Source organism: Leptopilina boulardi, unplaced genomic scaffold, assembly GCF_019393585.1.
Source record: "Leptopilina boulardi isolate dan_hultmark-lab unplaced genomic scaffold, ZJU_Lbou_2.1 LbouV2_305, whole genome shotgun sequence".
NCBI classification, from domain to species: Eukaryota; Metazoa; Arthropoda; class Insecta; order Hymenoptera; family Figitidae; genus Leptopilina; species Leptopilina boulardi.
In genome coordinates this window covers 2,038,913-2,054,681 of record NW_026137869.1, presented here as the reverse complement: position 1 = coordinate 2,054,681, position 15,769 = coordinate 2,038,913, and the positions used below count along the sequence as shown (strand labels likewise).

The window sequence follows — 15,769 nt, the reverse complement described above, 5'->3', positions numbered from 1 at the left end:
ACTTGATTAAGTTTTTGCCTGAAATTATTTTGACCATAAAAATTAAAAACTATGACAAAATTTTTAATTCAAATAATTTGCTTAAATCAAACTTCAAAAAAATTATAAAAATGTAACTTCAAGAATTTTTTTGGAAATTTGTTCTTCAATTTTGTTAAAATAAAAAAATCGACTTTTTCGACTATTTTTGAAAAATAAATCGACTAAAACGACTTTTTTTGTGCCTTAAAGTCGATCCGAGGCCTGTTTTTTGATACAAATAAATTTTATTTAAAATAAAAATTTTATTTTTGCTTAAAGGAAATTTATTTGTTATTTAGTTATTTAGCTCTGAGATAAATATATTTTTTATTTAATTCAAATAAATTATTCTATTTGATTAGAATAGAAAATTTCTTTTTTGCAAAAAAAAAAAAAATTTGCGTTTCCTGGAATTTTTCATTTTATTGATATCAATTTAAGGGAAATGGATAATTTTATAATATAGAAAAATAATATACAATTGTTTGCAAGTATGAAAATTAAAAAGGTCACAACTTGATTGAAAAGAGTTTTTCTGGTTGAGGGAACCAGAGGCGCGGCCCTCTGCGGGCCGTGGCTATGAATAGCTTAATGTCGCAAAGTCTGGGTCGCACCCACTTGGTTTCTGAATACAAATTCTTCCTTTATTTATTTTTTTTTTTTTTTGCAACATTTTGACAATGAGGAAAAATTTTTTTTTTCTATCCAAATCGGGTCAACAATCTTTGTTCTTTTGATATATATATATACAAAAATTACAACAATAAAAAGTCATGGACTAATTTTATTTCCTTTTTTTCTCTCTTTCTCTCTATGTATTTTCTCAGTAGAATAAAAATAAACATGCGAAAAATTATAAAGTTTCTCCTACAGCTGCTGCTCGTTTTAAATTCACAGCGTTGAATGAAAATTAGACAAAATAAAAAAAAACGTGTTTTTTTTTTATCCTCCACGTGTCAGAAATTTTTTATAAAATTTTATTTATTATTATTACTGCTAATTTTTTTCATTAATTTGAATTTTGTGGATAATTTATTTTTTGCGCGTCAAGAGAGAAAAAATGGAAAGAGGAGAGAAAAATTAAATAATAATAGTTTGTTAATGAGGAAATTTTTTTTAAAAAGGTGTTTAAAACGCGTTCGGTATAGAGTTTTATTGAATGATCTATGTCTAGAATCTTTTGTGAGGTCGAATGTGCTCGTTGGCTTGACGAGCTCCAATCATCCGGCTAAGTTGAAATTAACCTCGTGTGTATGTAGCCAATGTACCGTTTAGTAATTGCCTTTTTATTTTACCTAAATTCTTTGTATCAATTTCTATTTAATATGTAAAAATAGATTTTATTTAAATAATTTAATAAAATATTATTAGACATTAAAAAAAAAAAAAATGGAAATTTTCGAAGTGAAACAAAAATATCAATTTTTCCAAGAAATATTTTCTGCAATTTTATAGATATATGATTTATGAATTTGTCTAAGTTTTATATAATTAAGAAAAAAAAAATGTATTTGAAATTTTCTTATGGCGAAACTAAAGACCACGTTACTTATGTTACGCAAGAGAAGAAGCATTCTTGCGATCTCAAAGAATTCGTTAAAGTCATAAGCGTGACCACTTTCCCACGTATTTTCATAACTGGCACGTTTGTGTCTATTTTGACGGAAGTAGTTCATATTTTTGCTAAAACATTTTTTTTTTTTTTTTGTCTCTTGTTAATTGTTCCTAATTAGAATACATGTTACAATACTTGTATTTTTCAAATATTTATGTAAAAAAGAAAAGAAATTAATTTTTCCTAAAAATTTTTTTTTTTATTTTACAGAAGCGACTATGAATCCATCAGCGGGAGACACCGTCATTGCAACGAACACAAGTTCAGAAACGACTGGGGAATCATTGACCTTGGAGGATGGCTGTCAACATAATAATCTTGAGCGGTCCAAATCGAAAACCGTAACAAGAAAAAGACGACAAATTGAGCCATCTTCGTCAATAATGGATATCCCCAGGAAAACATCACGACATGAAGATTTATCCACTAATAATAGAGGGATTGATGTTGATGATGTGAATAAATTGGATGAAAATCAACGACGATCATTAAAGAGGCCTCTATCAGCGTCAATAAATTCACTGTGCAAAGAATTGAAAAATAAAATTATCAAAAATCGAAAAGACAAGAAAAATGATAACAATGAAGAGGACAGTAATTCAATAATAATAATTGAAAATGAATTTTCAAATGAAATCTCTTCATTGAATCATTTGGAATTAAAGGGAAATTTATTGCCACTTTCTTTCAATGAGATATCAAATGTAATTCAAGAGATTCAATCGAAGGAAAATGAGACAAATCAGAAAAAACAAGAAGTGAATTTAAATTTGTCGAAAGATAAAATGATTTCTTGTCTTCATAGAAAGCCGCCGGACGTTGCAACAAAATTGTGTAGGCGAAAGACAGAGAAAGTGAATGATGTGATGAGGTTGAGAAAAACGATACAGTGGTTAGAGGAAGGAGCACGAAGAATGAGAGAAGATCTTGCTGCGGTAAGATCAGAGCTTCATGAAGAACGAAAAGCAGCAAAACTTGCGAGACGTGACCTGGAAACTGCGATAAGAGACGCTCGAGTCACGGAAGCTGCGAAAAATCAACAGATCATCTCCGACCTTAAAGTCAGGTAATGCTCTCTATTCTTCTCTTGATTCTTAAAGTTTTTCTATTTATAACAAAAAACTAAAAATCGAAAATTTTTTAAATTAAAAAAGAATTCGATTTATTGATAAGGAGGGAAAAAAGGGGAAATTGAAAAATTATTAACACAAAAATGTGTATTATTAAAAATTAAATAACGTTTTTTTTTATTTTATAAAAGTGTTTGAAAAATTATTATTACCACAAATATATAATTCAGAAAGGATAGTTTTAAGAATTTCGAATAATAAATCAAAGTGTTTGGAAAATTCAAAAACGAGATTACGATTTTATTTTGAAAATTTTTAACAAATAATAAATTTAGAAATTCACCATTTTTATTTTAAAAATAAAAATTATTAGAATTATTTTGAATTGTTTTTAGAAAAATACAATTATTTGATAAATACTATGCTTTTAGTCAAAGAGTTCTACTTTTTTTTTTTAGAATTGTTATTATTTTTTCATGAAAAAATAATTAATGCATACATAATAAGAACGTAATTTGCAATTGCCATTTTGATTTGGAGTTGATCGTTCTGGTTATGTAATCGTGTCAATCGTGTTTTCTCATAGTAATGTTGTTCTCCATTTTTTTTTTTTTTCAGACTCTCTCAATCTCCCTCTCGTTCAGTGACAGAGGCCACTCTTGTTTCCTCGAAGGTGGAGTTTTTAAAAGACGAGAATCATCGACGCGAACTCTCGGCATTAAAAAAACGATTAGTCGAGGCTGAAACGACAATAAAAAAATTAAAAACAAATTCATTGACATCTGTTGTTTCAACGAAACGAAGAAAAATTGATTCAAATTCATCGATTGACATTCATAAATTGGAATTGGAAATTCAAAATTTACGAGCCGTTAATAAAAAACTCGAAGAAAAATTACAAGTAAGTTTTTTATTTCAATTTTTAATGAAAATAATTACTTGGAAAATGGATTTAGAAAATTAGTAACAAATTTTGAATTTTTATTATAAATTTAAAAAATAATTTGCTTATTCGGAATAGTTGAAAAGAATTGATAATCAAATAAAAAAAAAAAAAAAGGAAATCTACAAAACAGGAAATACTTTTTATCGACGACCTTTGTCAATTATCAATATAAATGTCTTCTCGCTCTGTCCGTAATAAATTTCCCAAACTCCCAGGTAATCAAGTGTGGTCTCTATTTCTTCGGCGTTTTTTCAAACGCCTTTTTATCAGCAGTTGTATCTTTCAATTCGGTGTGAGATTTAGTGATATTTCCTTTTCTCTAAATTAGTATATATATTATCGTAAAAAGAAACTTATTCACTTCATTACATGGAAGTCAAAAAAATAAAATAGTTATTGTAATATATAAAAATTAACGCTATAGGCGTTACATATTATTTATTATTATAATATTATTATTATTTGTAATTAAATAATGAATAATAATAAATAATATTGTTATTATTTGTAAATAATAATTATTATTTGTAAATAATAAAAATTAGATAAATATTAGAAATATAGAAAAAGAAATATGTTGATTAAAGTGAAAATTAATTTTTTAAATCTAGGTAACAGACGCCTTTGGTGTGATTATTATTTGGCGGCAAGAGTAGAGCTGAAAGACCACACGCAGGCGTGTATGACCACACAGAGACACAAGATCGCATCTAGTTTATTCTTTATTGTCACCGCGCGGTAACGATTGCCGCATATTGTATAGTTATAGGGATTTCTTTTCCTTACTTCTCTATTTGGTCATTTCGATATTTTTCACATCAGGGTGCTTATAATATTGCGACTTCTTCCAAGAAGTGCGTTTTTTTTTTTTTTTTTTCTCTCAAAGTTGGGTTTACTCTCGTCCAATCACTTTTGCCAACTCCTCTTCCCGCGCACATGAAAGTCGGTAACGGTTGTCGCATAACGTTGACGGTTATGTTATAAATCCTTTTTACACCGTGGTATTATGTGAGGCGAATTGCTATTTTTTTTTTTTTTTTTTGCAGTAAGACGCTTCACTAATTTCTGAGTTTATTTACACTCACATGCTCTTATACTCAAATATTTCGCAAGCAAAAAAAAATTACGTTTCTTAATAATTAAATGTTTATTATTGTTGTTTTTTTTGTAATTTTACGGTTTTTACACTTTTAGTTTCAATTACATTTTTCACTGTTTAATAAATATTTATTTAAATAAATTTTATTTGAAAAAAATTCGATTTAAATAAAAATTTTATTTGCACTAATTTTTTTTCACTTTCGTTCATCATTTTTGGAGTTCATTTTAGCTAAATTTTTTTTGTCAAAAAAAATTTTGCAATTTTAAATAATTTTATAAATAATACATCAGGAAAAGTTGAATAAAATTTTTCAAGGCCGTCGACCTATTAGAATTGTATTATATCAGAGAGAATGATCAACTGGAATGCATTTTCAGAATATATATATATATATGTATAGTGAGATTTGATATACAGAAAATAGGCGCAAACTCTTATGATCCTTCACATTCCAAAACTCTCGCGGATAAGATAATAATTATATTCACGTTCACTAATATGTAACATGTAAATGGTGTTTGATTCTGCAACAGGTTTTTAGCATTACTATCTTGTTGGTGACGATAATAAATTAACTCGATTATACGTTCCATTGTTGTGACCCTGGTACCGTGTACTAGGGCATGGGAAAATCAACTATTGAAAGAAACAACTCTGTCTTGCACTAATTGCTATGTTTCCTGTTTCATTAATGGCAATTCAAGACAAATTAGGATTATTTATAACAAATATTTATATCTTTTTATATCAATCATTTTTGTGTTACTTTAAATTCATCAAAAAATGCAAAAATGGGAAAAAATAATTTTTTTTTATTATTTTATTTTTAATAATATTTAATTATTGTTATTATTAATATTTTATTTTTTATGTGTTATTTTGTTTTATTTTATTTTATTTTTATAAATTTGTAATTTATTTGTTTTATATATATAAATAATAATATTTTTTAATTGTTGATAGATTGCAACGGAAGCTGAAAAATCGAGAACAAGTGAATTGAGAGTTCAACATGAAAATCACGAGGCTGAACAGGCTGGTTTGCAGAAAATTTTTCGCACGGAAACTATTAAAATGGTAAGTCTTGTCTCATTATATATATATATAGAGTATTTTCATAAGGTCGTTTAAGAATATTTAAGTATTTCCCGTCTCGACTAAATTTAGTTTATTCCTTTTTTGCACTTATCGCAAAAAAAAGAGAATTTAAATAACTTTATTTGGTTTAAAAAAAAATTTATATCGCAATTATTTTTTTTTTGTTTCAAGTATTTCTAATTAATAATAGAAAAGAGACAAAAAAAATTTTTTTTTTTTTTTTATTCAAATAATTTTGGTTACTTAATTATTTTTATTAAATAAATATTTAATTTCGTCAAATAATTTTTATTTAATTATCAAATCAATTTTTTAAATATAAATTATTTGATATAAATAAAAATTAAAAAATGAAAATTATTTGGATAAAAATAAATATTTGAAGAATCAATTAATTGAATCAAATAAATTGTTCTTGTTTAAAAAATTAATGGCTTTAAATAGGAGATATTTCAGTTGCTTCAATTACTTCAAATAATGATAGTTTCAGATTTTAAGTAATAATAAAATTACTTCAGGATAATTTTAATTATTTTTGACTTTAAATATTGATAATTTCAATTAATTTTAGTTTCAAATTTAATTTTAGTTTCAAATATAATTTTAAGCTTCAAGTATTGATAATAATAATAATAATAATAGTTATTTCAAATAAATATTGTTTTAATTGGCGGGCTTTTTAAAACATAAAATTGCGTTTCTAAAGATTATTTTTTTTATTTTGTTTTCTCTAAACATATTGCAAACGGAAGCGTCGCACTATATAAATGAAAAATGAACTTTCGTTTCAATTAAAGTTTTCAGTTGTTTTTTATGTCATTGTCAAGTAACTTTCACTTATATCGTCAAGAATGATTCTTGTTAAAAATCATGAGCTCACAACATATATATATATATATATATCGGATAATGGGTTCAAATGTGAAAAATGAAGTGTAATTTATAAGAAATTTTACTGAATAGAAATTAGAACATGGATTATGGAATACCATATTCGGGTGTTAGAAACAAGATTTTTTATTTTTCCCATAAATGGCGAATCTTATTAAGTCTTTTACTCCATCTATAAAGGTGCGTGATCTCGCGTCACTTAATGGCGATTCATGTCAGATTTATTATATTGAAAAGAAAGGTGAAAACTATTATTGATAAATGGATTCGTGAGCGTAGGAAAAAAATGTACTTGACATATAAAAATATAATATTCTTTTAAAAAAGGGTGTCTAGAAATAACGGTTTTTTTTTACTCTTATCTATAATATTTGCACGAAAAAAAAAGAAAAATGAAAATAAATAAACATTGGACTTTGACAAGACAAGCTTTAGAGAGAGAGGTCATTTTAATAATAAAATATAACTGTTAAATTGACTTCCCACAATTCTCTTGGTTGTTGTTGGGGTGTATATTTGTATAAATCATCTGTTATATATGTATTATAAATTCTATACAATAAAACCGTTATATCTAAATGATGAAAATAAACAACGCAAGAAAAAATGACAGAGAAAATAAAATAATTAGAAATGAGGGAAAAATTATATTTTTTTCAAATTAGATTTTAGTAGATTTAAAAAAAAAAAAAAAAATTCGCGATTTCTTTTCATTTAATTAATGGGAGAAATTTTCAATTAATTCTATATTTTATTATTATACTGAAATAACAGGTGCGGGTACAAATATATTAAAGGTACTGTGCATATTTGGAGTAAATTCTAGAATTAGTAAAAAAATTTAACTAACTGTTTGCATTTGAATTAGTCAAATTTTAACTAATTATTAAATAAAAAAAATAATTTTTTTTTTGCTATTGAATAATTAAAATTTAAATAAGTCAAAAAATTTTTTCTTATTATTTATACTCATTTGTTCATTACGTAATTTTTTTTTTCAAATTCGTTCAATAATACAAATGAGTAAAATTTTCACTAATTTTTAATAAAATATTTTTATATTTAGTAAGAATTTTTTTTACTTGAAAAAAATTACTAAAAATTAGTGGAAATTTTCAAAATAGGGAATGAATTCTTACTAATTAAAAAATTAGTAGAAATTTTAACTAATTTTTAAGTAAAATATTATTATTTTATTTCGAAATTTTTTTTAACCGAAAAGTAAAATTTTAATAAAATATTTTTATATTTAGTAATAGTTTTTTTTACTTGAAAAAAATTACTAAAAATTAGTGGAAATTTTCCCTAGTTTTAAATAGAGAATAAATTCTTACTAATTAAAAAATTAGTAGAAATTTTCACTAAATTTTAGTAAAAATGTTCTATTAATAGAGTATTCTAGTAATTTGAGTAATATTTTTTTTACTAAAGTTTTATTAAAAATTGTTTAAATATTAGTAGAAATTTTCACTAAATTTTTATGTAAAATATTACAATATAATTTAGTAATATATATTATTTAACTAAACTAATTTTTCAGTAAAATATAACTATTTAATGTAGTAATAATTTTTATTTACTAAAGTAAATTTTTTAGTAAAATATTAGTATTTAATTTAGTACTATTATTTTTTTTCCTATTTTACTGAAAAATAACTAAAAAATTAGAAATTTTCACTAAATTTTAGTAAAAATGTTTTACTAATAGAGTATTCTATTAATTTGAGTAATATTTTTTTTACTAAAGTTTTATTAAAAATTGTTTAAATATTAGTAGAAATTTTCACTAAATTTTTATGTAAAATATTACAATATAATTTAGTAATATATTATTTAACTAAACTAATTTTTCAGTAAAATATACTATTTAATTTTGTAATAATTTTTATTTATCTAAAGTAAATTTTTTTAGTAAAATATTAACTATTTGATCTATGAATATTTTTCTACTAAAGTTTTAGTGAAAATTGTTTAAAAATTAGTAGAAATTTTTTACTAAATTTTTAGTAAACTATTACTATTTAATGTAGTAATATTATTTTTTTACTAAACTAAATGTTTAGTAAAATATTATACTATTTGATTTATTAATATTATTTTTTAAAATAAATTTTTAGTAAAATATTTCTATTCGATTTAGTAATATTATTTTTTTGTACTACCATTTTTAACGAAAAATGACTAAAAATTAGTATAAATTTTAACTAATTAAAATTAATGTACAATTTCTAATTCTATATAATTAAGACAATACTTTACCCTAATTTGTACCGTACACTGAAGAAAAAATTTATTTGACTCAAATAAACGTTTACTTGACTATTATTAAATAAATATTTTAAATAATTATTGTTTAAAGGAATTTGTTTTAAATACAAAAATAATTTGTTTCATGTAAATATATTTATTTAATAATACTCAATTATTTGAATCAAATAAAATTTTTTTTTTTTCATTGTAACTTTATTATTTGCATCCACTGTTTTTTCTATATATAAATAAAAGCAGAAACTATTAATTTTAATTTATAACAAAAGGGAGATTTTAAAAAAAAAAAACCCCTAATTATAGATGATAAAGAATTATGAATCAGAGTGTTAGAAATTTAAAATATTTCCTGCGTGCGTCTGGTTCAGTGGACCCAGAATATATATATGGGAAGATTGAGATTGCATTTTTGAAGGAGCATTTACCCTTGGAGAAGTTTAGAGGGTTCGCGCGAGCGAGTATATAGATCCTTGAAAGAGAAATGATCGCTGTCGTTGATCTCGTGCGAATGCAATCTGGAGCACTGTATATAATATATATATGACTGATGTGAACGTGTGTGCCCTCAAGCGGGGTGTGGTTAGTAGTGCCTTTGGCACGCAATACTCCCACAGGAGAGAACCCTCTCTCTCTTTCTCTCTCTCTCTCTCTCTCTCTATATATATATATATATAAAGGCCAGTTATTAAAAATTGGGCCCGAGGCATGAAGTCTGGAGTTTTAAACATGAAATTTTTCGTCCAAAATCCTTTATATTCATTCGTCCATTATTTTTGGACAATAATTTCACATGCACACATATAAGAAAAATAATGCTTGCCGCATGCCACGCGAAATATCTTCCCACACTAATTTTTAGTCGAAGATTTTTCGTGAGCTCGCTCTAATTTGCTGTATCTTGAATTTTTCTTTTTTTTTTCATCTCCCCGCGTTTATTATATAAAGTCACGTAAAAAAAAAAAAAAAAATCGAAAACTATTTTTGATTTTTCCTTTGTTTTTACCACTCAGAAAAAAATTCGTTTGAAGCAACCAAATTTTATGTTAAATCAACAAAATAATAAAATTGCATTGATATATATACAGTTAACCAAACATTTGGTTGCATAAACCAAACGTTTATATATTTAGCTCAATCAAATTTTTTTCTTTGTTCAAAAAAATTTATTAAAATAAACCAAACAGTTATTTTTAGATCAAATATATAAATATTTATTTGAATTAAACAAATTTTGTTTTGAACTAACCATAAAAAATTGGGTAAATATAAAAAAAAATGGTACATATCTTTTTTCTGAGTGTAATGAATTTGAAAATAATTTTTTTTTTCTTTGTTAAATATAATAATTGGAGGAAATATAAAAAAGGAAAAAAATTTCTTTTTTTTTTAATTATTAATATTATAAAAATTAATTATCAGGGTAATTACCGGGAAATTTATTACTAAACCGGAAAATTTTTCTTTTACTTCAAATTTTAAATGAAATAATAAATAAATAGAATAATATAAGGATTATCAGTTATTTTAAAAAAGAAATACATTATTTGTACATGCGCGCAGCTTCTCAATTTCATTTCTGATTTAAGTGCATTTGCTTTTTTTTTTTTTTTTTGACGTTTTCTCTCTTTCTCTCTAGATAAAAATGTGTACATTCTCGACAATGTCTTGAGCAATGTCTATAAATATCGTCCATATAATATAACCGTGGAGAGAAAAAAAAAAAAAAAGAGAGAGAGAGATATAGGATCAAAAGTGTTTTCAACGCGACGAATAGTGCATTCATTTATTTTGCGGACATAATGTGTCACCCGTGTCCGTTATGAAAGGAAAGTGCGCGCGCGAGCATTCGTACAGCAAAAAAAAAAAAACACGATATCGTTATTGCTACGTATAAATTGTCATAAATAAATAATATATCTAAACTCTTGAAAAATTCTCTCGCTCTAGTTAACTTTTAATTTATCAAAAAAAAAAAATAATAATTATGAAACAATATTATTAAAATCAAGTAAATTAATTTTGATTAAAATATTTGGAAAAAAATTTATTAAAATTTTAAATAATAACAATTCATAATAAAGGTGCATTAAAGTTACTATTTATTTATCTGCATGGAAAAAAATTTTTTACCTGGAACATAAATAAATTTAAATATAAATTTAAATATTAATAAAATAAATTATAAAAATAAAATATAAATAAATAAAAAGATAAATTTCACTGGAACAGCGAAAGTTGTCGCTATTCTAGAGAAATATATCTGCTGTTCTAGATAAAGATTTTTAATAAAATTCGTAGTTATAAAAAATATAGTAGTTTTATGAATGTTTTGGGTTTTAAAAATCTTTTCTAATTTTTACGGTAGCAAAAAAATTTTCACCTGTAGCAACGAGAATTTTTTTTTTGGAACAGCGATATATTTCTTTAAAATAGGAAAAACTTTTGCTGTTTTAGTGAATAAACATATCGCTGATCCAGGTGAAGAATTTTTAGCGTTAAAAATTAAAATTAAAACTTGTTTCAGAGAAAAAATATTTTTTTATCTTAGAGGAAAATAAATTTTTAATTGTTTGAAATAAATTTTTATTTCAAATAAATTTTATTTGTTACAAAAAAAATTGTTTATTTGTTTCAATAAAAGATTTCTATATAGTAGTTTTTATGCAAGTATATGTTAGATGTAAAAATCTGTATTTACAGTTTCTATATGGTGGTTTTAATTATACGTACTGCCACAGATTCTAAACGATGATAGTTTAATTCACCGTTTTTTTTTCTTTTTTTTTTTGAAACGTTTGTACTTTTAATTAATTGACGTTCTATAGTTAACCACTAGTTTCCAACGATAACGGTATTTTTTTTTTTTTATTATCGTTTTCTTTTTCAATCAGTGGAATAATTTATTTATTTTTTTTTCAATTTTTCCCCTCCAATTTTATTTTATTTGTAAAATCAATATAGAGACAAAAATTGAATTTAATATGAAATAAGGTTTCCTTTTTTTTTGATACATTTTTTCTCTCTTAAATTCACTTTCTTGTCTATTCTATTTTGCCCACTCGTTACACCGCAGAGGAATATATACGGTAAATTCAACTTGCGCGCATTCGTCTTATGGGAACTTTGTGCGGTTGAGATATATATATATATATATATATATATATTGAAATCTGAGGGAAATAGAAAAGAAGGGAACTTCTTGGGAGGATTGAAGGTGGCGATTGAGAGCAGATAATCACACTCTCTGCTGTTTCTCTATGTTGCTGCTGCTGTTGCTCGTGAATATAGAAAAAAAAAGAAAAAAAAAATCCTCTACATGCTTTCAAAGGCAACAATAATAATAGATGACGTTCACACGCTCGTTGCATGCGCTCTATCATTCGTTCCTTTTTTTCCTTTGGCCTTCTTCTCGAATCATTCCTCATAAACTTGAACTCTAAAATATGATGTATTTACTAGAAAAAAAAAAAAAAAAATAAGATTGCGCCATGTCACGATATTATTTTTCAATAAAAAGAACAAAATCATCTTTTGTTCTATTGCGAAATAATTACAGAAACTATTATATTTGAAAAAAAAAAAATTATTAATTCTAATTTTTATTTATAAAGAATTTTATTAGAAATAATTATTTTTTTATACAAAATTTTTAGTAACCAAATTTTTGCCAGAATTTTAATTTGTCCGAATATTTATTTGTATGAATTTTTATTTGTACGAATTTTTCAGACGAACGAACTTTCATTTTTGTCCGAAATTATAGAAACAAACAATCGACCGTATGATTTTGGCGCCATTTTTTTTTTCAAAATTTGACGATTTTCATGATAATTTCTAATTGGTCAATTTTCAAATATATTTGCGCCGAAATCTTTCTGTAGATTGTTTGTTCGGACATTTTTGTAATTTCGGACAAAATTCGGACAAATTAAAATTCATTGAATTGGAGTTTTTATGTCAATTTAAAAATTCGAATCACATATAAAATTCGATTGAATGAAAATTCTGTTAAATTAAAATTCTTCAAAATAAAAATTTTTCCGAACAAAAATTCGGTAACTAAAAATTTTGTTGTAAAAATTAGTAGAAAAAGAAAATCTATGAAATTTTAATTCCAAAAATTGAAAATTCGTCTATAATTAAAAAATTAAGATTAGAATCGAGAAAAAGGAAAATTAGTAAAAAAAAAAAAAAAAAAACGAGATTTTCGTTTGGAAGAATTGAAAAAAATAAAAAACTATGCAATTCTTTTGTATTATAGCAGAAAATAACAAAGATGACTGGCCTTGATGCAAACAATCTTATTTACGAGTTACTTTCTAATTTTTGTTGCCTCCAAAAAGAGAGACAAAAAAAAAATTTTTTTTCTTTCATTTCGAAATTTGTTTTGTACAAAAAAAAAAAAAAAATACAAAATTCTAGGAACAAAATTTATGTAAAATTAAAAAAAAAACAAAACAAAATTCTCGAGCTCGATGAACTTGCAACTTTTGTCGTAGAGATTTACTTGGTCGAGCGTGTGAATTTGGGCGGCAGTCAAACGAGTTTCTCAGCAGCGTGGGTATATATATATATACACTGAAGAAACTAACAACCGACCCCAATGCGCGGTCTGCAATGCAGGTTGCATTATTATTGATAGTATTACATCGCGAAGATACCTTCTCAACCGAGTGTCTTTTTTTTTTTTTTTTTTTTCTTTTTCTTATATACTTTATATATATATATATATATATATACATATAGTATAACTATATATCTAGTCAGGTAATGAATATACATATTGTATAAAAGTTGAGGTAGAGAGAAGACGGTCGCAAAACACTCTCTCAATTCACATCAAGAATTATTCTCCATCACCGCGTGACCAAATAATGGAAAATAATCAAAGGCAATTTCATTTGGAAAATTCTTGAGAAATTGCGTGCGCGCGTTATTTAAATTTTCATCTCTCTCTGATGATTGTGACATAATATATATATATAGAAAATATTATAATATGCGGGATGTGAAATAAAAAAAAAAAAAAATAGGAGAAAAATAAAAAATAGGGCAAAATAATATAAGAGAGTAAAAAAAGGCAAAAAAAAAAAAAATGTAAGAAAATAATATCTTTTCAATATTTTTTATACTCTTCATTTTCTCGAGATGAATTCCATTTTTTTTTTATATGAAACTATCTTTACTTGAAGCTAAAATTATTTGACAATAGAATTTATTCATGCCATTGTTTATAAATTAAAAGTTATATTAGGTTTTATTATTAATATTTTTATTATTTTATTATTATTATAATAATAATAATTATTATTATTATTTATTATTATTATTATTATTATTATTATTATTATTATTAAATTATCATTATTTGAAGCTTACATGCGCTGTAAAAAGTTTCTTTGAATCAAAGAAGTATATTTATTTGATAAAGGGATAAAGAAAAGTTTGATTCAAATAATCAAATTATTATCAAATATATTTACTTGAACCAAATAGTTTTTTATTTGACTTAATTAAATGTCATAATACAGAACTTATTAGTTCAAATAAAGTTTTATTTAATTGAAATAAAAATTATTTGGTTCAAGTAAATATTTTATTTGGTTCAAAAAAAATTTAATAATAGTCAATTAATCGATTATTTTAATCATATAAATTTTTTTTTTTTTCATTGTTATAATGATCATATTGCTACCCTTTCATGTGAGTGTATAAGAAATTCGCCTCTTAAGTTTCACATCAAGGTCGTTATTTTTTTTTTTTATAAATATATATGGAAAAAGATAGTAGATAATATTTCCAAGTGTGGGAGATTGGATATTTACATATATACGCAATATATAATAATATCCAATATAGGTTGTTATGCACGAATAGATAAAAAAAAAGATATTAAGCGCCACATTGTTTAGCGAAAAATTATATAGGGAAAGATCAAAAAAGTATTTAGAGTAAATAAATTGTCCTTAATGGATACTAATCTTTTTTGACTCAACGTCATATTGTTTAGTTTAAAAAAAAAAAATTGCAATTCAATTGCTCCTGATATTTATTTTCTGTATTTATAGTGATCGATAAAAGCGCGATAAATTACCCACGAAATTTATTGCACCAATTCTTTAGTAAAAAAAAATTAATAAAATATGGTAAACTTTACATTAAATTTCAGTTAAATTTATTTATATAGAAATTTGAATTAGTTAAGAATTACTAATTGTTAGTTAAATCTTGATTGACTTTTGGTTTCAATTAGTAAAAAAAAAAAAATAAATATCAGTAAAAAATAACAAATTATTATTAACAAAATAATTAATTATTAGTCAAAAGTAACTAATTATTAGTAAAAACTAAAAAGTAACTAATTATTAGTAAAAACTAAAAAGTAACAAATTATTAGTAAAAATTAATTAATTTCCAGTGAAAAAATTAAGGAATTATTGTAGCTATTAACTATTAACTAGTAATAACTAGTAGTAACTAGTAACTAGTAGTAACTAGTAACTAGCAGTAACTAATAGTAATTAGTAACTAGTAGTAACTAGTAACTAGTAGTAACTAGTAACTAGTAGTAACTAGTAACTAATAACTGGTAGTAACTAGTAACTAGTAGTAACTAATAACTAGTAGTAACAAGTAACTAGTAGTAATTAGTAACTAGTAGTAACTAGTAACTAGCAGTAACTAATAGTATTTAGTAACTAGTAGTAACTAGTAACTAGTAACTAGAAGTAACTAGTAGTAAATAGTAACTAGTAGTA

At 24.1% G+C, this 15,769-nt stretch overlaps 1 protein-coding gene across 3 annotated transcripts in view; it reads left to right on the top strand.

The window, feature by feature from the left end:
* The window catches only part of LOC127283086 (outer dense fiber protein 2), an 88,667-nt gene that overhangs the window by 7,553 nt on the left and 65,345 nt on the right, over positions 1-15,769 (top strand). For all 3 annotated transcript variants that reach the window (XM_051307752.1, XM_051307753.1, XM_051307751.1), the window contains exons 4-6: positions 1,847-2,702; positions 3,325-3,607; positions 5,718-5,831. In XM_051307752.1, the coding sequence (XP_051163709.1) occupies positions 1,847-2,702; positions 3,325-3,607; positions 5,718-5,831 (1,253 nt within the window). The remainder of the gene's footprint in view (positions 1-1,846; positions 2,703-3,324; positions 3,608-5,717; positions 5,832-15,769) is intronic.